At 43.7% G+C, this 23072-nt stretch overlaps 1 protein-coding gene across 5 annotated transcripts in view; it reads right to left on the minus strand.

The window, feature by feature from the left end:
- tenm2b (teneurin transmembrane protein 2b) overlaps positions 1-23072 on the minus strand; it is a 1820998-nt gene that overhangs the window by 122804 nt on the left and 1675122 nt on the right. For all 5 annotated transcript variants that reach the window (XM_051934201.1, XM_051934200.1, XM_051934199.1 and 2 more), the window contains 2 exons: positions 9832-10042; positions 954-1073 (listed from right to left, as the gene is read on the minus strand). In XM_051934201.1, the coding sequence (XP_051790161.1) occupies positions 954-1073; positions 9832-10042 (331 nt within the window). The remainder of the gene's footprint in view (positions 1-953; positions 1074-9831; positions 10043-23072) is intronic.

Consider the following 23072-nt stretch of genomic DNA (forward strand, 5'->3'; position numbering starts at 1 on the left):
GTGAGAAAGAGGGGTCCTTTCATCGGATTGGCTGGCCCAGCGCTGTTTCAGCCGTGGAATGGCCAAATGGGGGAGGCAGCTTGATGGATGAGGTCTCCAGGAGTCTAAAATTATCTAAATCTTATTAAGTGATATCATCCATCCATCCATCCATTTTCCAACCCGCTGAATCCGAACACAGGGTCACGGGGGTCTGCTGGAGCCAATCCCAGCCAACACAGGGCACAAGGCAGGAAACAATCCTGGGCAGGGTGCCAACCCACCGCAGTAAGTGATATCATCTACTGTTAAATTCTGCTCCATAATTCAAAAAATTTTTAAATTTTTTATTGAGGATTTGTTCTGTTCTGTGTATTGTATTGTATTGTATCGACCCCCTTCTTTTTGACACCCACTGCACGCCCAACCTACCTGGAAAGGAGTCTCTCTTTGAACTGCCTTTCCCAAGGTTTCTTCCATTTTTTCCCTAATAGGTTTTTTTTGGGAGTTTTTCCTTGTCTTCTTAAAGAGTCAAGGCTTGGGGGGCTGTCAAGAGGCAGGGCCTGTTAAAGCCCATTGCGGCACTTCCTGTGTGATTTTGGGCTGTACAAAAATAAATTGTATTGTATTGTACTCTAAGTGGACATCACCGCTTCTGTCACCTGACTTGCAATTTCGATTTCAATCACTTTCAGTGTACAAGCTGCCAAAACCCTATATGATGTGTCCGTTGCTTAATTTACAATATGAAAATATGAATATAAAGAAAAATTAGGCAACCTAAACTAAAATGTATAAATTGAAAATGTCTTCTTTAACAAAAGGGTAGCAAAAAAGCAGAACAAAAACATGCAGGACCACAATGAGGTGTTAGGGCTCCTCATAGCAAAGCACAAAGCGGCTTTCATTAGAGCTTCTGCCAGGTCATATGAAGCCCCCCACTTCAAACGGACATGACAAAGGTGACAACTTACGTGCCATCCTGGCGAGTTAATGTGTATCCATACTGCGGGTACTTCATAAAGGAAACATTGACTCCAACCAGCGGAGTGCCATCTGTGGTTAAAACCTGTCCTCTAATCAAGGATGCCAAGCTTGGAGGAAAAAGACAAAAAAAATTGAACACATCAAGTAGGCTTCTTGACCAAACTGGACTAAATTTTGATAAAAACACAAGCATACATTCGACAAAAAAAATATTTTGATTATTTCATGTGATTTTTTTATATGCCGATTTCAAAAAATGAAAACCATTGTTCTCCAGTACATAACATTTTTTTTCATAAAACAGATTTTTTAGCCCTCAATTATAGCTTTTGTTTATTGTCTTCAAAGTATAGTTACTTAAATATCAATATTTTATGTTAATAATCCTCTGTTTGACTTTAACATTCTCTAATATTAAAACAAATGTTCAAAGTAAAACAGTTATTTTACTTCATAATAAAGGCTACAGTAGAAGACACAGCAGTGATGAGTCATGGCAGCAGGTAGCAGCATGTGAAGCCATTAGATGCCCAGTGTGAGTGGTACAGCCAAGCCAAGGACTGACATTGGGTTCAGGAGTAATGAAAAAAAAGTGACAACTCGGTGCCCACGCTTGGCAGATCCGGGTAAGGTGCTGCTACCACCACTTCATATTACAGTAAGTTTGGTTCACTGAAGCAGTTTGTCAAAGCCCTGTCAAAAGATGGAGCCTGTTTGATGTATCTGTGTGGAAAGATAGTCTGAGGATAAATTGAGTTGAGAGAAAATTGAGTTCTGATGCCGAAATTGATGGTGAGATGTACGACCTGAAATGACAGCTTTGATTATCAAGTTTTGAGGTAACAATAAAGATCCAAATTATAAATAACCAAGCCATGGCACCTGTTGAGGACAAGTGTGGCGGACTGATTTCTAGCACAGAAGTTGATAAATATTTTGCATGTCTTTATTTGTAAAGTAGACAAAGCAAATGTAATATCAGATAGTGTTTCAGGAGACATGTTTGACTTCATTGGTGAGAACAGCAGTGCTTTGATGTTCACTTAACCAACACCCCAGTCTTAAGGACGGACTTGGGATGAGGAATTTATGGTGAGGTGGATTGAGCATCAGACCAGCTTGGCAAGATTGACTGTGTTTGGACTTAGAGACTGTAAGACACCCACCTCAGGAGGGTCATAAACTGACTAAACAAAGCAACTGGAGGACAACTTGTACCTGAGTGCTTTCATTGGTCACTGGTCAGGAAGGGACTGGAACACTAATTCTGTTGGTCTAAAGGATGGCTGTTTATGATTAGTTTTGAATCAGGGACCATTCTGTACTACGACACCCCATTGGTTTCTGTTTTATGGTATAAAGTTGGTCATTGTGTCTTTACCTCTCTCTCTCTCTCACCATCTGGCCATGAAGAGAAGACCATGATGAAGACAACTCAATCTCGGCAGCCATACTGTGGCAGGCATGTGGTCCGTTTCAATGCTCCATTCAAAGGTCATGTGGTAGCAAAGACCATCATAGACTGAAGATAAGCTGAGAGCCGCCTATGGACACAAGATGCACTGCTGCTTAGGCTGTAAGGGTATAGTTTACCAATATTCACGTAATGTTCTGCCTCCTTAGTATTTTTAGGTATTGCATCAATAATTAACTCCAGCCTGTTTCTTTACTCTAATTATCTACACTCACTGGCCACTTGCTAATACAACGTTGGTCCCCCTTTTGCCTTCAGAACTGCTGTAATTCTTCATGTCATGAATTCTTCTGCCAATACTGATGCTCTGTGCAAGAGAGGACAGAGCCGACTATACTTCCTTAGAAGGCGGGTGTCCTTCAACATCTGCAATAAGATGCTGCAGATGTTTAATCAGACGGTTGTGGCGAGCGCCCTCTTCTGCGCGGTGGTGTGCTGGGGAGGCAGCATAAAGAAGAGGGACGCCTCACACCTGGACAAACTGGTGAGGAAGGCAGGCTCTATTGTAGGCATGGAGCTGGACAGTTTGACATCTGTGGCAGAGCGACGGGCGCTGAGCAGACTCCTGTCAATCATGGAGAATCCACTGCATCCACTGAACAGGATCATCTCCAGACAGAGGAGCAGCTTCAGCGACAGACTGCTGTCACCGTCCTGCTCCACTGACAGACTGAGGAGATCGTTCCTCCGCCACACTATGCGACTCTTCAATTCCACCCGGGGGTGTAACCGTTAACATTATACAAAGTTATTGTCTGTTATACCTACATTGAATTATCACTCTTTAATTTAATATTGTTCTTTATCAGTATGCTGCTGCTGGAGTATGTGAATTTCCCCTTGGGATTAATAAAGTATTTATCTATCTATCTATCTATCTATCTATCTATCTATCTATCTATCTATCTATCTATCTATCTATCTATCTATCTATCTATCTATCTATCTATCTATCTATCTATCTATCTATCTATCTATCTATCTATCTATCTATCTATCTATCTATCTATCTATCTATCTCATCAATTTAACAAGGTGCTGGAAACATTCCTCAGGGATTTTGGTCCATATTGACATGATAGCATCACGCAGTTGCTGCAGATTTGTTGGCTGCACATCCATGATGCAAATCTCCCGTTCCACCACATCCCAAAGGTGCTTGATTGGATTGAGATCTGGTGACTGTGGAATCCATTTCAGTCCAGTGAACTCATCGTCATGTCTGAGATGATTTGAGCTTTGTGACATGATGTGTTATCCTGCTGGAAGGAGCCATCAGATAATGGGCAAACTGCGGTCATAAAGGGATGGGCATGCTCAGCAGCAATACTCAGGTAGGCTGTGGCATTTAAATGATGCTCAGTTGGTACTAAGGGGCCCAACGTGTGCAGAGAAAATATCCCCCACACCATTATACCACCAGCACCACCAGTCTGATCCATTGATATACTGTAAAGCAGGATGGATCCATGCTTTCATGTTGTTGACACCAAATTCTGAGCCTACCATCCGAATGTCGCAGAAGAAATCAACACTTGTCAGACCAGTCAACGTTTTTCCAGTCTTCTTTTGTCCAATTTAGGTGAGCCCATGCTAATTGTACCCTCAGTTGCCTGTTCTGAGAGGAGTGGCGCCTGGTGTGGTCTCCTGCTGCTGTAACCCATATGCTTCAAGGTTCGACATGCTGTGCGTCTAGAGATGCTCTTCTGCACACCTCAGTTGTAACGAGTGCTTATTTGAGTTACTGTTACCTTTCTATCAGCTCAAAGCAATCTGGCCATTCTCCTCTGACCTCTGGCATCAACAAGGCATTTTCACCCAGACAACGATTACGAGATATTTTCCCTTTTTTGGACCATTCTCTGTAAACCATAGAGATGGTTGTGTGTGAAAACCCCAGTAGATCAGCAGTTTATGAAATACTCTGACCAGCCCTTCTGGAACCAACAGCCATGCCAGGTTCAAAGTCACTTCAATCCCCTTTCTTCCCATTCTGATCTTGGTTTGAACTTCAGCAGGTCGTCTTCACAAGGCCTACAGGTCGAAATGCATTGAGTTGCTGCCATGTGATCGGCTGATTACATATTTGCATCAACAAGCAGTTGAACAGGTGTACCTAATAAAGTGGCCGGTGAGTGTATGTAGAAGGGAAAGGGGAAGGAAGTGCTACCTGATCTATGGGATTTTTGGCATTTTATTAAGGTCTGGGCATTAAAGCGTATAAAAGAAGAAATAGGACAACCATGAGTCCTTATATGATAAAACACTAAGTAATACAAAAATTCAAAAACAGTTGCTATCCCTTGTTGTACGTGTACCTACAGCACCTTTCCTCTGTATTCGCATGTGTGTGACTGTCTCTTCACCGGCGCTCCGTCTCTCGAGTGTGTTCCCATGAAGCCTGCTCTTCAGACTCTCATCATTTTTGAGGTCGCCTTCTCACCTCCTGTCCAGGCGACTCTTGATAGCGTGCGTCTGTTCACCGGTGCTTTGTCTCTCGAGCGCGATCCTGTAATTCCTGCTTCTCACCGTGCCTCGTGCATCTTATACTTCTTTCGATTGCGTCACCAAAGCCAAACTGACCAATCACACCAAACCCAAACTGACCAATCAAATTTTTCAGAGGGAATGGGCACACAGGCCTTACTGTTTTATTAAATAGTAGATTGTGACAAATGTATTAGTTAAGCTAATTAAACTGGGATGCAATACGAGTGTCAAAGTTTTGGATTCACCTTTGGAATTTTTCTCCGGAAATCTTGGAACAGTGAGTGAAGAGCTGGCTGAAGGATTCCATCAGGATATCAAAAACATGGAGTGAAGGAAGCAGGGACATTAGGGTGTCAGTATGATGGCAGACTACTGCTGGGGGGATTCATAACGATACACCAGAAAATGGTGGACAAATGGGGAGCCACCAAACAAGAAAACGAAGAAGTGACAAAAGCAAAAGAAATGTGGTGTAAGTCACTGAACTTGTAGTGTCCTGTTCTTGGCATGTACAGTATGTTTAAAAGTATCAGATTGACTAAATGACATGCCATTTTCTGACCCGTTTAATCAAGACCAGTTTTGCAGGAATGGAGCATAACTCAGATAGCATAGGGCACAAGGCAGGAACCAACCCTGGACAGGGCGCCAGTCCATTGCAGGACGAACACACACACACACATACACATGCAGTGGGGCCAAATTGGCATCACCAGTTCACCTACCCTGCATGCTTTTGGTCAGTGGGGGGAAACTGGACTCCAGTGGAGAACATGCAGACTCCATGCAGGGATGACCCCTGGTCCACTTACTGTGAGTCACCAGCACTACCACTGCACTGCCGTGTTGCTTGATTGACTAAATGTTCTCACGTTAAATTGATTTAGTACAATATTGTATACAAGACTAAATTATGCCATTCGTTAAATTTTAATATAATTTCAATTTTGCACCTAAATGCAATGTGATGGAAGCATTTTAATTAGATTTTTTATTATGTCCGTGAAAGCAAATAAAAACAGCTTTTTACAATTAAAACAAGTTTTTATGAGTTTAATTTTGAAGACCTGTGAATTTGTTTAAACCACAATCTGCAAGTCATCAACAAATGGGTACAGCTCAGTTCAAACAGCAAGAGAAACAAAGCCGTGTTATGGATGAGTGCCATTCAGTAAATCACATGCGCTGTTTCTTCTGCTTTAACTCGGACAAAATGACCTTAATTAACACCCTAAAAATGTACCATATTGGTCTTTTGCTCAAAATGCTTGCCTAGCTTCACACAGCCTGAATATCCCTAGTCCGCAAATTCCAAAATCCAAAATGCTCCCAAGTCTTTTGAGCGCCAACATGACGGCACGTGGGGTTCCTCTCATTTTTTTTTTCTTTTTACTGCTGAGTAGATGTGAACAACATATGTGAAGATTCTGAATGGATTTATTAATTTGGGGGGCTAGGGTGTGGGGTCTTGTCCCACGTGATGAATTGAGTGCCACAAAGCACCATCACTCTATCGATTGTCAGGCTGATGGGAGGGAGGGAGAGACAGACAGTCTGGGGGTGGGGGGGGGGGGGGAGGTGATAACACCTAAGTGGCAGTTCAAAAGTGCTGCACAAAAAAAAAAAGAATAGGACGCCACACCACATATGGGAATACCACACCCGTGATTCAGATTTAAAAAATTAATAATATTGTGGAAAGCTGCATACACACAATTTAGGTTTTCAGTGCAAATACGCAGCATTAGCCCTCTTGAAAGAGAACTAAAATGCAGTCTGTACATCACATTTGTGCTTTAAAATGTTTGTCTCGTCGATGTACATTCTAATAATGGCTTGCTGATATCAATTATTATTCGCGTCCTCATATACAGTGCATTCAGAAAGTATTCACAGCGCATCACTTTTTCCACATTTTGTTATGTTACAGCCTTATTCCAAAATGGATTAAATTCATTTTTTTCCTCAGAATTCTACACACAACACCCCATAATGACAACGTGAAAAAAGTTTACTTGAGGTTTTCGCAAATTTATTAAAAATAAAAAACCTGAGAAAACACATGTACATAAGTATTCACAGCCTTTGCTCAATACTTTGTCGATGCACCTTTGGCAGCAATTCCAGCCTCAAGTCTTGTTGAATATGATGCCGCAAGTTTGGCACACCTATCCTTGGCCAGTTTCGCCCATTCCTCTTTGCAGCACCTCTCAAGCTCCATCAGGTTGGATGGGAAGCGTCGGTGCATAGCCATTTTAAGATCTCTCCAGAGATGTTCAATCGGATTCAAGTCTGGGCTCTGGCTGGGCCACTCAAGGACATTCACAGAGTTGTTCTGAAGCCACTCCTTTGATATCTTGGCTGTGTGCTTAGGGTCGTTGTCCTGCTGAAAGATGAACCGTCGCCCCAGTCTGAGGTCAAGAGCGCTCTGGAGCAGGTTTTCATCCAAGATGTCTCTGTACATTGCTGCAGTCATCTTTCCCTTTATCCTGACTAGTCTCCCAGTCCCTGCTGCTGAAAAACATCCCCACAGCATGATGCTGCCACCATCATGCTTCACTGTAGGGATGGTGCCAGGTTTCCTCCAAACGTGATTCCTGGCATTCACGCCAAAGAGTTCAATCTTTGTCTCATCAGACCAGAGAATTTTCTTTCTCATGGTCTGAGAGTCCTTCAGGTGCCTTTTGGCAAACTCCAGGCGGGTTGCCATGTGCCTTTTACTAAGGAGTGGCGTCCGTCTGGCCACTCTACCATACAGGCCTGATTGGTGGATTGCTGCAGAGATGGTTGTCCTTCTGGAAGGTTCTCCTCTCTCCACAGAGGACCTCTGGAGGTCATCGGGTTCTTGGTCATCTCCCTGACTAAGGCCCTTCTCCCTCGATCGCTCAGTTTAGATGGCCGGCCAGCTCTAGGAAGAGTCCTGGTGGTTTCGAACTTCTTCCACTTACGGATGATGGAGGCCACTGTGCTCATTGGGACCCTCAAAGCAGCAGAAATGTTTCTGTAACCTTCCCCAGATTTGTGCCTCGAGACAATCCTGTCTCGGAGGTCTACAGACAATTCCTTTGACTTCATGCTTGGTTTGTGCTCTGACATGAACTGTCAACTGTGGGACCTTATATAGACAGGTGTGTGCCTTTCCAAATCATGTCCAGTCAACTGAATTTACCACAGGTGGACTCCAATGAAGCTGCAGAAACATCTCAAGGATGATCAGGGGAAACAGGATGCACCTGAGCTCAATGTTGAGCTTCATGGCAAAGGCTGTGAATACTTATGTACATGTGCTGTCTCAATGTTTTTATTTTTAATAAATTTGCAACAACCTCAAGTAAACTTTTTTCATGTTGTCATTATGGGGTGTTGTGTGTAGAATTCTGAGGAAAAAAATGAATTGAATCCATTTTGGAATAAGGCTGTAACATAACAAAATGTGGAAAAAGTGATGCGCTGTGAATACTTTCTGGATGCACTGTAGATGGAGGGGTGTTATTATCCTATGTACCATGTTTCTTGTGTCTTGTATCTTCTTCAATAAATGTATCTATTTTTCATATTAAATGGCTGGATACTTTCAGGACAGATCTCGTATACTTTGAAGGTTTATTTATACTGGTCGTCATACTGGTGTTAGCGGTGGGATCAGAAGAGCATTCCTCTAGTAGTGAGGACAACTATGACACAGCTATGCTGGTCAGAAGTCCCACTCAGCTGCTACTCCTGCGCAGAGGCCTCAGTAGATGCCAAGATGGGTCAGAGATTTTGTGTTACCTCGTGGATGAAGAGCTAAAGAGGAGGGCTGCGTGAGATGTGCAAATGGCTGATAATGGATTATGAGGAAGCGGCAAGGGTGTAGTGCTGTACGTGATGGAGCTGGGAGAGGGGGTTTGACTTGTACAGACAGATCTCTTAGAAGATGAGTGAAGGAAAGAGCAGGATGAAGAAGGAGCTTAGTGGGGAAATCCAGAGTCGACAAGCATGAGTGTTTGTGAGGTAGAGAAGGGCAGAATGTGACTGAAATAAGGCAGATTGATAGATACGGAGAGCATTCCTTCATTGTTTTGGAGGTGTGCTCCGTGACCCAGATAACCGAGTGAAGGACAAGGCACCATTTGATGAGGAACACAAATTCGAAGTAAACTTTTAAAACCCGGGCAGCACGGTGGCACAGTGGGTAGTGCTGCTGCCTCGCAGTTAGGAGACCCGGGTTCGCTTCCCGGGTACCTCCCTGCGTGGAATTTGCATGTTCTTCCCGTGTCTGTGTGGGTTTCCTCCCACAGTCCAAAGACATGCAGGTTAGGTGCATTGGTGATCCTAAATTGTCCCTAGTCTGTGCTTGGTGCGTGTGCCCTGCGGTGGGCTGGCACCCAGGGTTTGTTCCTGCCCTGTGTTGGCTGGGATTGGTTCCAGCAGATGCCTGGCACAACCTCTCCTCTTTATACTGTTCTCAACTTGCCCATACATTTCAGTGGACACCAAAACTTTATAACGCACTGGTTAGACCTCATTTGAAGTACTGTGTGAACACTGGGACACCGCTGGAAAACTGATCAGCGTAAATTCTACACAAACATTAGGAAGTCTGTCTTCACACAGAGAACCACAGACACATGGAATAAGAGACCAAGGAGTGGGATAAACAGCAGGACTTCAGGGACTTTCAAAACTTGACTTGATGTTATTTTGGAAGAACTGAATGGATTGGACCGGCAGGTTTGTTGGGTTGAATGGCCTGATGCCGTCCACCTTGTTCTAATGTTCAAAAAGTCTGAATACAGACTATCGCGTGGGACAAGAAATTTTAAGGTGTAATCGTATATTTAGCATTGGTAGACATTATGAGGCAAAAGAAGATAACTTATAAGCAGCATTCATTATTGGTCAAGAAGTTGAATGAATACCTGGCATTAAAGGGGTTGTCTGCAGGAATGATGTGAGTGCTGTCCCGGCCGACTAACATCTTCACCCTGTCATAGAACGACTTCACTTTCTGCGAGGGCGACTTGCTCTGCTGAATGATCTGAAGAGGATCACGTGAGCCCCGGCACAGTGGGTTGGATTGGCAAGGGATTTGGAGACAACAGTCTGGGTCCATACAGTCAATGAGGCCATCTGGTAAGGCAAAGTACAAACAAAGAGTTAAAAAGATGTCTTAGCAAAGAAATATGGTTGGCAAGTGATGTTCACATTTCTATCAATAGATGAATAAATAAAGAAGGAGGAGAGAACAAGAAACAGAACGAGCAATGTTCACTGTGGCATTTAAAGCAATGAGAAATCACATATCTTTTCAGAAAAGTTGTAATTTCCCGCAGTTAAGTGATATGTTATTTAAAAGTGATGAGTTAAAATATTCTACACATGCCTGTCTGCTGTACATCTTTAAGAAATAACTTCACTTAATACTGTTCGTCTTTGGCAAAACTAAATGCCAACCCAATATCAGTTACAGCCAGGGCCTCTTGAAGCCCAAGTGGAGCCCTGGGCAAGGTTCACCCCTGCACCCCCCCCCCCCAAAAGTCACCATCCACATTAATAAAAAGACAAATGTCTGGGTATCCCTGTGCCTTTCCGGGTGCTATATCTCTTGCCATTTCAACAGATGCTGCATCAAAAATACTGAGAAAAGCACTATATAAATGTAATGAATTATTATTATTATTAAAAATAGTAACTCTGGTTTTATCAGTCCCATAACAAATGGCACTGCATTTGTCATCCCAACAGATGGTGCCTCACAAACATTAAGACTGCTATTATAAATCCCATACCAAATGGTATATAACAGAGGCATTGCAGTTGTTGTTCCAAAAGACGGCAACTCACAAACATTTTTAGTAATAAAATGTGTTGCATTAGTCATTCCAACAGATGACACTTCACTAGCATTAACACTAGGTTTATAAATCCCATACCAAATGGCATATAATAAAGACATATACATTTCACTTTTTATTCCAACAGATAACACATCACAAACACTAACACTGCTATTATGAATTGCACACCAAATGGCATATAACAGAGACCTATGCATTGCATTTGTCATTCCAACTGATGGTACACCACAAACATTAACACTGCTTTAACAAATCCCACACCAAACAGCATATAATAGAGGCATATGCATTGTATTTGTTGTTCCAACAGATCACACATCACAAACAATAACACTGAATTTATTAATCCAATACCAAATGTCATATAACAGAGGCATATGCATTGCATTTCTTATTCCAACAGATGGCGCATCACAAAAATGAACACCACTATTATGAATCCCATACCAAACTGGCATATAATAGAGGCATATATATTATATTTAATGTTCCAACAGATGACACATCACAAACATTAACACTGCTTTTATGAATTGCATATAACAGAGACATATGCACTAAATTTGTCATTCCAACAGATGATGCATCACAAACATTCATGCTGCATTTATGAATCTCACAGCAAAGGGCATATAACAGAGACATATGCATTGCATTTGTCATTCCAACAGATGGCACATCACAAGCATTTGTAGTAATTCTATTATCACTGTAAATGTTTGTGATGCACCATCTGTTGGAATGACAAACGCAATGCATGTTATTACCACAAGCATTACAAAGCACATTCCAGTAGATGGTGCACTGCAAACATTAACATCGAGGTCTATGTTGATTAGATTTCAACCTGTCTTAGACGAGTAGCACAGCTAGTATACAACAATTTGCAAAGAAAGCCAGCAGCTAACTGACATCAGACCAAATGGGCACCTTGGAATTTTGTTGCAATGTGTGGTGCTGATGAGTTGCTGTGCAGGTGCACTTAGCTCAGTCGCAGTTAATGGTGATGTACCGTCACTTATGAACAACTAAAATTCTATAAGGGACTTTCTGTATCTGATATATCAGTCTTGCACCCGGGAGGTCAGTGAATGGCAGCTTTGAAATTTGCTCAAAGCTCTTTAAACCAGAAGTGGCATCAGAATTTACCGTTAATGCAAGATCATCACGTGTGTATGCCTCACTATCCCTAGAACTATAATCTATAATGCTGTCATTATTACAACACACACACACAGGCAATACATGCACACACTTGGGACAAATCAGCAACCCCACTGTACGTAACCTGCATGCTTTTGGGTTGCGGGAGGAAATCGAAGCACCCAGAGGAAACTCGTGCAGACACAAAGAGAACATGCCAGCTTCACGCAGGAGACACTCAGGATGTGAAGCCTGGTCTCCTTACTTCAAGGTGGTGCTGCCAATCATTTGTCATAAATATTCCTCTACAGAAAGTCAATTGCTGCCATCACAACTGAAGCCAACTTCCGTGAATTCATGTCTAACTGAGAAATGTGAAGAGTGCTCAGCAGTGCATGAAGGTAGTACGTGAACCACTGATCTGTCCAGTGTGTCATTTTAATTTTGCTGGCAATAAGCAGAAGTAATTACAAAAGGCATGGCTGTATGAATCATCAAGAACAAGTAGTAAGCACGAATCACTGAAATACTGTTGGCACACTGGGCAGTTCTGGTCACCATGACAAGCAGGTGTGCGGAGAAGAGATGCCAGGGCTTGTTTTACGCGTTTAGACTAAGTGAGCTGAGCCCTTCTACTCTTAAAAACGGCACAATGTCTAAGGGACCAAATCACATTCTTTATATTAAAAAAAAGCAATCATTCATAAAGCACATTTTGCAGAATTCTTGCACGTAATAAGTGAAATCATAGGTGGCACAGTAGGCACAACTACTGCTTCATGACATCCGTGGGTTGGAATTTTGTGCCAGGTCATTGTCTATGTGGAGTCTGCACATTTCCCTTGTGTCAGGATGGATTCTTTCTCCTACATAAAGACCTGTCAGTTTGGTTAATTGGCCCTGTGTGTGGGCATGAGTGGGAGTGGGCACTGTGATGCCCTCTTCAGGGAGGTTTCATACTTACTACCAATTGTCACCTGGATAGGCTCTGGCTCCCGTAACCCCAACTTGGAGAAAGCAGGTGTTATATAAAAGTATTAATGTTAGACAGTAGGTGGCACTGTTTGACTGAATATATACGGTGCCTTGGACGTCGTCACATTTTATTTTTAAACAACATTGAACCACAGTGGATTTAATTTGGCTTTTTTGACACTGATCAACAGAAAAAGACTCTTTAATGTCAAACAGAAAAAACAGATCTCTGCAAAATGGTAACAATTAAATAAACAATCACATGCATTCTAACCCCCTTTATGTCTGTGTTTAGTAGATGTGCTTTTGGTAGCCATGACAAGCCTTAAGGCTGCTGCTCAGTCAGCTTTGCACATCACCACACAGCCATTTCTCCCCATGCTTGAGCTCTGTCAGGTGTCATGGAGATCACGAGTGAGCAGCATTATCAAGTCCAACCACAAATTCTCCACTGGATTGAGATGTGGACTCTGACTCGGCCACGCCAGCACATTTCACATTGTGGTTTTGAAGCCATTCCTGTGCAGTTCTGGCTTTATGCTTGAGGTTGCTGTCTTGCTGGACAACAAATTTTCTCTCGAGGCGCAGCTTTCTAGCACACTGCATTATGTCTTCTTCCAGGATTTTTCTGTATGTTACTCCATTCACTCTCCCCTCACAAGCCTTACAGAGCCTGCTGCAGAGCAGCACCCCCACAGCCTGATGCTTCACGGCGGGGATGGTGTGATTTTGATCATGTGAATGGCGGTTATTGTAATGGACACAAACCTCAAATTTGGTTTCATCAGACCATAGAATCGTCTTCTAGCTGACTTCAAAGTCTCCTATGTGCCTTCTTCTGCCTTCTCTTTGCCACTCTCCCATAAAGCTGTAACTGGTGAAGCAGCCGGGTGATACTTGCTGTCCAAACAGTCTCTTGTAACTCCTTCAGGGTCAACAGAGCTCTCTTGGCGGCCTTCATCTTGCATGATTGCCTGCTCTGGAAGACTCCTAGCTCTGCCACACTCTTTCCATTTCCTAATGACTGATTTAACTGGATATTCAATGACTTGGGAGGTTTTCTTGTCTCCATTCCCTGACATGTGCTTTTCAAACACATTTTCATGGTATATAACAAAGACATGCATTGCATTTGTGATTCCAACAGATGGCGCATCACAAACATTAACTCTGCTTGTATGAATCCCGTACCAAATGGTATATAACAGAGAGATATTCATTGCATTCGTCATTCCAACAGATGGTGCATCACAAACATTAACTCTGCTTGTATGAATCCCATACCAAATGGTATATAACAGAGAGGAATTCATTGCATTTGTCATTCCAACAGATGGCACATCACAAACATTAACTCTGCTTGTATGAATCCCATACCAAATGGTATATAACAGAGAGGAATTCATTACATTTGTCATTCCAACAGATGGTGCATCACAAACATTAACTCTGCTTGTATGAATCCCATTCCAAATGGTATATAACAGAAAGGAAGTTAGGAGACCCGGGTTCGCTTCCCGGGTCCTCCCTGCGTGGAGTTTGCATGTTCTCCCCGTGTCTGCGTGGGTTTCCTCCGGGCGCTCCGGTTTCCTCCCACAGTCCAAAGACATGCAGGTTAGGTGGATTGGCGATTCTAAATTGTCCCTAGTGTGTGATTGGTGTGTGGGTGTGTTTGTGTGTGTCCTGCGGTGGGTTGGCACCCTGCCCAGGATTGGTTCCTGCCTTGTGCCCTGTGTTGGCTGGGATTGGCTCCAGCAGACCCCCGTGACCCTGTGTTCGGATTCAGCGGGATGGATAATGGATGGATGGATGGAATTCATTGTATTTGTCATTCCAACAGATGGTGCATCACAAACATTAACTCTGCTTGTATGAATCCGATACCAAATGGTATATAACAGAGAGGAATTCATTGCATTTGTCATTCCAACAGATGGTGCATCACAGACATTAACACTGCTTTAATGAATCCCATACCAAATGGTATATAACAGAGAGGAATTCATTGCAGTTTTCATTCCAACAGATGGTGCATCACAAACATTAACACTGCTTTAATGAATCGCATATAAGAGTTGCTTGGAGTGATCTTTCATTGGTTTAACCACCATATTGACTCCCCCATAAGTAGCCCTTCCACATTCAGGTGCAATTAGACCAAAATCAACTGATAGCCTAGAAAGGTGACCTCCTTTCAACTAATCAGCTGATATCTAAAAGCAATGGGCTGCTCCAGTGGTGATTTAGGGGTGTCATAATAAAAGGGGCTGAATACTTATGAAATCAATTATGGAATTAATTTAATTTAGTACACTTTGTAGAGATTTTCACTTTGACTGTAAAGAGTCTTTTCCTATTGTGGGGAACAGCCCGGACACAGACAGGCAGACATCGTTTAATTCACCACACACGTTTATTTACAACTGACACAGCACACCCCAGTGCCTCAGCACCAAACACCCTCAGTTCAGGCCTCTCTCAATGCCTTTCTCTCTCTCAGGTCCGCCTCCACTCCTCTCCTCCAAGCTCCATCCTTCTTCCACCTGACTCCAGCCATCGAATGGAGGGAGGCGGCCTCTTTTATAATCACGTGCTCCAGGTGCCTCCCAATGAGCGCCGGCCGGCACTACCTGGTGTGGTGCAAGTGCCAGCTGTGCACCCAGAAGCACTCCGGGTGTCCCTGGTCTTCTTCCTCCCAGCACTTCTGGGTGTGGCGGAAGTGCTGAGGGCCAGGGCTCCTCAGGGGCATCGGGGTGCCCCCTGGCGGTGACCATGGGCCCCTATAGGGTTGGGCTTCTAAGCTCTGTTCCTGTGGTCCTCAAAGCCACCAGGGCGGTCACCCCCTCGTGGTCCGGAGGTGGCGTGATCCCTCCTCCGGTCCTTCTGGGCGTCCCGGCTAGGTACCACCCCCAAGATATATATATCTTCTTATACAGTATAATATGCTACAGTGGCTGTCCATCCAAGATTTTAAATCACCTGTAGGCCGCAAACTCTTTGACCTATTGACCTGAAATTTGGTACACATATACTACGTGACGTCTACTGTCTGCTTTCGTGGTGATGATTTTTATTCCTATTTTTATTTTTATTTTATTATATTGTAGAATCAACTCTTTGCAGCAGGGCGGCTGTGTGGCGTATGTGTACGGGCGCCGTTCTCATCCCTACCACCTTTACCATCACTTCCCCTACCTCTTCAAATCTTAAATCATTCTTGAGGCAGATTGAAGACTTAAGTGCCAGCTTAAGTGAAAAATTAAGGAAAACGTACTAAGTAATTGTAACACAAACACTGACTTAATCAATTGTAACGCGAAAAGATGCCAATGGTAGAAGAGAAGAAGCGGGCCGCTAGGGTGGAGTAAAGAAGATCTGCTCAGGAAGCAGCAAGCGCATCAACCTCTGAGCAAACGAATGATAAACGTACAGAGAAAGAGGAGGAAAACTAGGAACGCTCAAGTCAAGTGCATTCACTGCACGTTATCATACTGTGCGCCATTACTGTTATATATATATATACACACACACGACATACACACACACACATACATACATAACACATACAATGTTTAGGACAAAGACACATTTTTGCTTGATTTCTCCCTCTGCTCTACAGTTTAAAATGACAAATCAATAACAGTAAATCGTGAAGCTGAGGACACCCTAATGGAGACTAAGAGGAAGAGGATTCATGACGGATACCAGCAAGCAGCTTTTCTCACCCGGTACAATCAGAACCTGGGAAAAGATACGGAGTAATTTTGTTGAAACGGACACAAAGATAATTTGAAAAAATAAAAGAGATTCCTATGTTGAATTAAGCGAGGAAACTGGATAATATAATAATAATAATAATAATAATAATAATAATAATAATAATAATAATAAGAAGAAGAAGAAGAAGAAGAAGAAGAAGAAGAAGAAGAAGATGAATTTGCCACTTCAACTACCACTAATGTGTAGCATCCACCTAGATGATGTGATGGCAGCCATTTTGTGCCAGTACGCTCACCACACATTAGCTGTTAGCTGGTGAAGGGGTGTGAGAGAGATATTTGGAGACAGGGGATGCTTAGGGGGGCACAATGACTAGGCCAAGGCAGGCAGTTTAGCCAGGACAACGGGATACACCCTGCTGTTTGTGAAGGATGCCCAGGTTGTCTTTTATGACTACAGGTTTTAAGTCTCATCTGACAGATGGCACCATTTTTACGGCACAGTGTCCCCGTCACTGCACTGAGGCATTGGGATCCACATGCAGACTACAGCGTGAGCGCCCCCTGCTGGCCTCACCAACACCTCTTCCAGCAGCATCCTAAGCTTTCAACTAGGTGGTCTCCTGACTAGGTGGACCTGAACACGCTTAGCTTCAGGGGGATGACGTGTTCTGAAGTGCAGGTGGTTTGGCTGCTGGCAAACATACACCAAAGAAATAAACAGAAACAAAGATCATCCCAAACCAAAACTCATTCAAATCCTTTTTGATTTTTAGTTTAATAAAACACATCATTTCCAAGATCTCTGACAAAAAAATAATGATTAGCTTGGCTGTACGTGACTGAGGTGCAGAAGGGCCATTTGCAGGAGGTCGTTCCTCCTTTGTCGTTTCAATTTGTCTATTTTTCACACAATAGCCCAGCCGACTGTGTGCATGAAATCATTCACGGCCGATTTCTGTGCCAACTTCCACAGAACTTGCTGTAATCCCCATGGTTCCCAACAAAAAGGCTTGCGCCTCACAGGTTGGTGTGGAGTGAACAGCACTCTGCCCTACCACCTCTATGGCTCTTTCAAGTTCAGAGATGTAAAATGAAGCAGATGACCACTGGCTGTATTAGTTATGGACAGCATTGCAACTACTTCTACTACGAGAGACTAGGAATTCCAGTAGGCTGCCTGATCTCAAGAGATCTTTCACTCACTGATTATAACACAATGACGTCATTTTCCACGGAGGGGCACTTGGCTCCACCAGAGGTTATGATCTCCTCATGGTGCATCCCCCTGGCTAATCACTCAATCAACATTTTCTAGAGTGCCATTGAAGGCCCCCACTCAGGCAAGTACAACCTAAAATAACCAAGAAAACATCCATACATTAAAAAGCATGTTGATGCCAGTTTACAGTCAGGTAGGAGCATACCCTGGCAACACTGGTACAAGGTGGGAGCCATCTCTGGGAACCATACCTGGCAGCTCTATCCTTAGCATCCTTCTCCCAATATACCCAGCATCTCTCCTCTGCACATGTCCAAACCAACCCAATCTCGCCTCTCTGACTTTGTCTCCCAACCGTCCAACTTGAGCTGACCCTCTAATGTCCTCATTTCTAATCCTACCAATCCTCGTCACACCTAATGTAAATCTTAGCATCAAATAAAAATACAAATCTTAGCATCTCCCAAATATGACGCTAATTTTTGGAAATTCCAACCATATACAGTGCATCCAGAAAGTATTCACAGCGCATCACTTTTTCCACATTTTGTTATGTTACAGCCTTATTCCAAAATGGATTAAATTCATTTTTTTCCTCAGAATTCTACACATAACACCCCATAATGACAACATGAAAAATGTTTACTTGAGGTTTTTGCAAATTTATTAAAAATAAAAAAATTGAGAAAGCACATGTACATAAGTATTCACAGCCTTTGCTGTGAAGCTCAAAATTGAGCTCAGGTGCCTCCTGTTTCCCCTGATCATCCTTGAGATGTTTCTGCAGCTTCATTGGAGTCCACCTTGTGGTAAATTCAGTTGATTGGACCTGATTTGGAAAGGCACACACCTGTCTATAGAAGGTCCCACAGTTGACAGTTCATGTCAGAGCACAAACCAAGCATGAAGTCAAAGGAATTGTCTGTAGACCTCCGAGACAGGATTGTCTCGAGGCACAAATCTGGGGAAGGTTACAGAAAAATTTCTGCTGCTTTGCAGGTCCCAATGAGCACAGTGGCCTCCATCATCCGTAAGTGGAAGAAGTTCGAAACCACCAGGACTCTTCCTAGAGCTGGCCGGCCATCTAAACTAAGTGAACGGGGGAGAAGGGCCTTAGTCAGGGAGGTGACCAAGAACCCAATGGTCACTCTGTCAGAGCTCCAGAAGTCCTCTGTGGAGAGAGGAGAACCTTCCAGAACGACAACCATCTCTACAGCAATCCACCAATCAGGCCTGTATGGTAGAGTGGCCAGATGGAAGCCACTCCTTAGTAAAAGGCACATGGCAGCCCACCTGGAGTTTGCCAAAAGGCACCTGAAGGACTCTCAGACCACGAGAAAGAAAATTCTCTGGTCTGATGAGACAAAGATTGAACTCTTTGGTGTGAATGCCAGGCGTTATGTTTGGAGGAAACCTGGCACCGCTCATCACCAGGCCAATACCATCCCTACAGTGAAGCATGGTGGTGGCAGCATCATGCTGTGGGGATGTTTTTCAGCAGCAAGAATTGGGAGACTAGTCAGGATAAAGGAAAAGATGACTGCAGCAATGTACAGAGACATCCTGGATGAAAACCTGCTCCAGAGCGCTCTTGACCTCAGACTGGGGCGACGGTTCATCTTTCAGCAGGACAACGACCCTAAGCACACAGCCAAGATATCAAAGGAGTGGCTTCAGGACAACTCTGTGAATGTCCTTGAGTGGCCCAGCCAGAGCCCAGACTTGAATCCGATTGAACATCTCTGGAGAGATCTTAAAATGGCTGTGCACCGACTCTTCCCATCCAACCTGATGGAGCTTGAGAGGTGCTGCAAAGAGGAATGAGCGAAACTGGCCAAGGATAGGTGTGCCAAGCTTGTGGCATCATATTCAACAAGACTTGAGGCTGTAATTGCTGCCAAAGGTGCATCGACAAAGTATTGAGCAAAGGCTGTGAATACTTATGTACATGGGATTTCTCAGTTTTTTTATTTTTAATAAATTTGCAAAGAACCCCAAGTAAACTTTTTTCACGTTGTCATTATGGGGTGTTGTATGTGGAATTCTGAGGAAAAAAATGAATTTAATCCATTTTGAAATAAGGCTGTAACATAACAAAATGTGGAAAAAGTGATGCGCTGTGAATACTTTCTGGATGCACTGTATAAGGTCATCTAACATTTTGGACAGCTTGCGTCCGCCATTTTGTATTTCGTATTATTGCCGCTATGTTTTCTTCCTGTTGTCAGGACTGCTTCATGCGTTGCTAGGGGCATGTCCTTCGGGTAATGACATGATGGGATAAAAGATCATCTAAAAAATGTGTTTCCTTACTCGAGGTGCAGATATAAACCTCCTTTTTTGAACTGCGCTACACAAAGTTTTTTTTTACATTTCCGGATTCTGACGTCTTTAGCCCTGATCTTTTTTTTGACCACGATTTTGTTCTCCCGTTTTGGCTTGGAGCCTTTTCTGTTCCTCGTTTCTTCTCCTGGGCATTTCTCAAATCTAGTCAGTTCGCTGACATTAAAAGTGAGGAGCGGTGCCCGATCTCCTTCAGATATGACGCTTAGAATTGAGGCCCTATTGGTTTCATCTGGGTCCAGAGAATCTTTGTTTCTCCTATTCTGAGAGTCCTTCAGGTACCTTTACAAGACTAAAAGTAATAATTATTAATTCATTACATTTAAATGGTGCTGTTCTCACTACTCAAAATACTTAGATTGGGGGGAACCACTGCAACCACCACCAACGTGTAGCGCCCACCTAGATGATGCAACAGCAGCCATTACTCCACCAGTACCACACATGAGCTATTAGGTGGTGGACAGGGCACCGCTAAACATGATTACTATTCCTTCACACAAAGTCAGCCTTGTAGATCCAGTGTTCAGAATCTTTGTGGAGTCTGCTTGTTCTTGTCGTGTCTGTGTGTGTCTGGGGTCCTCTCATTTTCCTCCCACATTCCAAATTAATTAGCGTTGGTGTGTTCCTAAGTGGGCTCGGTGATGGATTAAGTTTCAGGTTCAGGTTTGGGCCTGTTATGGTACATCACAATGGCAGGGATAAAAAAACAGTGCTGTGAAAAAGTTATTTCCCCCCTTCCTGATTTGCTTTTTCATAACACCAAATTGTTTCTGATCTCCAACCAGATTTAGTGTAATACAAAAGACAATCTGAAGTGTGCCCCTCAGATGATGGCACTCTAGGTGGCCACCAGTGTCGCCTAATGGATTGACCGGCTCTGTCAGAAGGTGTGTTACTCCTTGCCTTGGTATTCCATCCACCGATTACGGGAAGCCTTCAATCCAATGTCCTAACCAGGCACTCAAGAATGTGGGGGCTGGAGACCATCCTGCAGCACTGGGCTAAGGTAAGTGCCAGTTGCAGACGGGGTGCCAGTCCATGGCAAGGCAAACCAACACTCACTAAACAGAATTACCCTAAAGTACACACACACACGTTTGGGTTTGCTGGCTTTTCTCTTGTCATGCGTGCGCATCAGTGGATCACCTCCTGGGCTGACCTAAGGTTTGTGGTACCACCCCTGGGACATGAGAGGGCACTGTCGCTAACAGACTTGTCTCTTTTATTCCCCCTCACAGCCTCGAGAAAGCCCCTTCCAGTAATAATAATAATTCATTACATTTATATAGCGCTTTTCTCAGTACTCAAAGCGCTATCCACACAGGGAGGAACCGGGAAGCAAACCCACAACCTTCCGCAGTCTCCTTACTGCAAAGCAGCAGCACTACCACTGCACCACCTGTGAGGTATAAAGAAGGGACGCTCCTAGGAGGTGGCATCTTGATTTAAACCTGGCAAACCTCAAAGGAAGGTCACACGGACGCCTCAAAGCTACCCACATGATGGCAGTTAGCTATTTCACTTATTTGTTTGTGGCAATGCATTAAGCAGGGTTTTGCCTGGATTGGCACCCCAATTATTTTTGGTCTCGCCTAGAGTCAAACCTTTGCCCCACTGCACTCTACAAAACATTTCAGATAAAACAGCTCCTTTTCCACAGGGTACTGTTATATGTCTGTAGAGTTGCATTAAAAACAGGAAAAAAAAGGAAAGGTGCTTCTCAATCCCACTTCACAAAAATGCATTTGTGTGCCTCTGGGACCCACGTAGTGCATCACTTTAGCAGCAGCTCTGTTCTCTCACTTGATGTGCGCTCACGTGCCAGGCGAACTGAAGGCAACATTCATGCCTTAAAGGTCAGTATGCAAATGAGTATGATAATTAATTACATATAAATATTCACATATTTAAATCCATGTGTCAGGCAAAGCAGTACACACTCAAGAAGTGGTGGCATGCGTGGGAGCTGGTTAAGGGTCTCCCGAGGGACGTGATTACATAACAGTGAAGCTCTTACAGTCTGGATCTTCCATAACCAAACTTTATTCCCTAAATTTGTCTGATTTTTCATTCGCAGAGTGATCTGGGAATCCACTGCGTGACCCTGAGCCAGTCACTTTACCTGCCCAGGTGCCATGTACCTATATATGGTGCTTTCAGAAAGTATTCAGACCCCCTCACTTTTAACACATTTTGCTATGTTGTCACTTTGTGCTAAAATCATTTTAATTCAATAAAAAAACTGAAATATCCCACTGACACACGTATTTAGACCCTTTACTACCTACACCTGAACACCAGCAAAACCAAGGAGCTGGTGGTGGATTTTAGGAGGCCCAGACCCCTCATGGATCCTGTGATCATCAGAGGTGACTGTGTGCAGAGGTTACAGACCTATAAATACGTGGGAGTGCAGCTGGATGATAAATTGGACTGGACTGCCAATACTGATGCTCTGTGTAAGAAAGGACAGAGCCGACTGTACTTCCTTAGAAGGCTGGCGTCCTTCAACATCTGCAATAAGATGTTGCAGATGTTCTATCAGACGGTTGTGGCGAGCGCCCTCTTCTACGCGGTGGTGTGCTGGGGAGGCAGCATAAAGAAGAGGGACACCTCACGCCTGGACAAACTGGTGAGGAAGGCAGGCTCTATTGTTGGCATGGAGCTGGACAGTTTAACATCTGTGGCAGAGCGACGGGCGCTGAGCAGACTCCTGTCAATCATGGAGAATCCACTGCATCCACTAAACAGTGTCATCTCCAGACAGAGGAGCAACTTCAGCGACAGACTGCTGTCACCGTCCTGCTCCACTGACAGACTGAAGAGATCGTTCCTCCCCCAAACTGTTCGACTCTTCAGTTCCACCCGGGGGGGGGGTAAGCATTAACATTATATAA

Source organism: Erpetoichthys calabaricus, chromosome 11 (assembly GCF_900747795.2).
Source record: "Erpetoichthys calabaricus chromosome 11, fErpCal1.3, whole genome shotgun sequence".
Classification (NCBI taxonomy): Eukaryota; Metazoa; Chordata; class Cladistia; order Polypteriformes; family Polypteridae; genus Erpetoichthys; species Erpetoichthys calabaricus.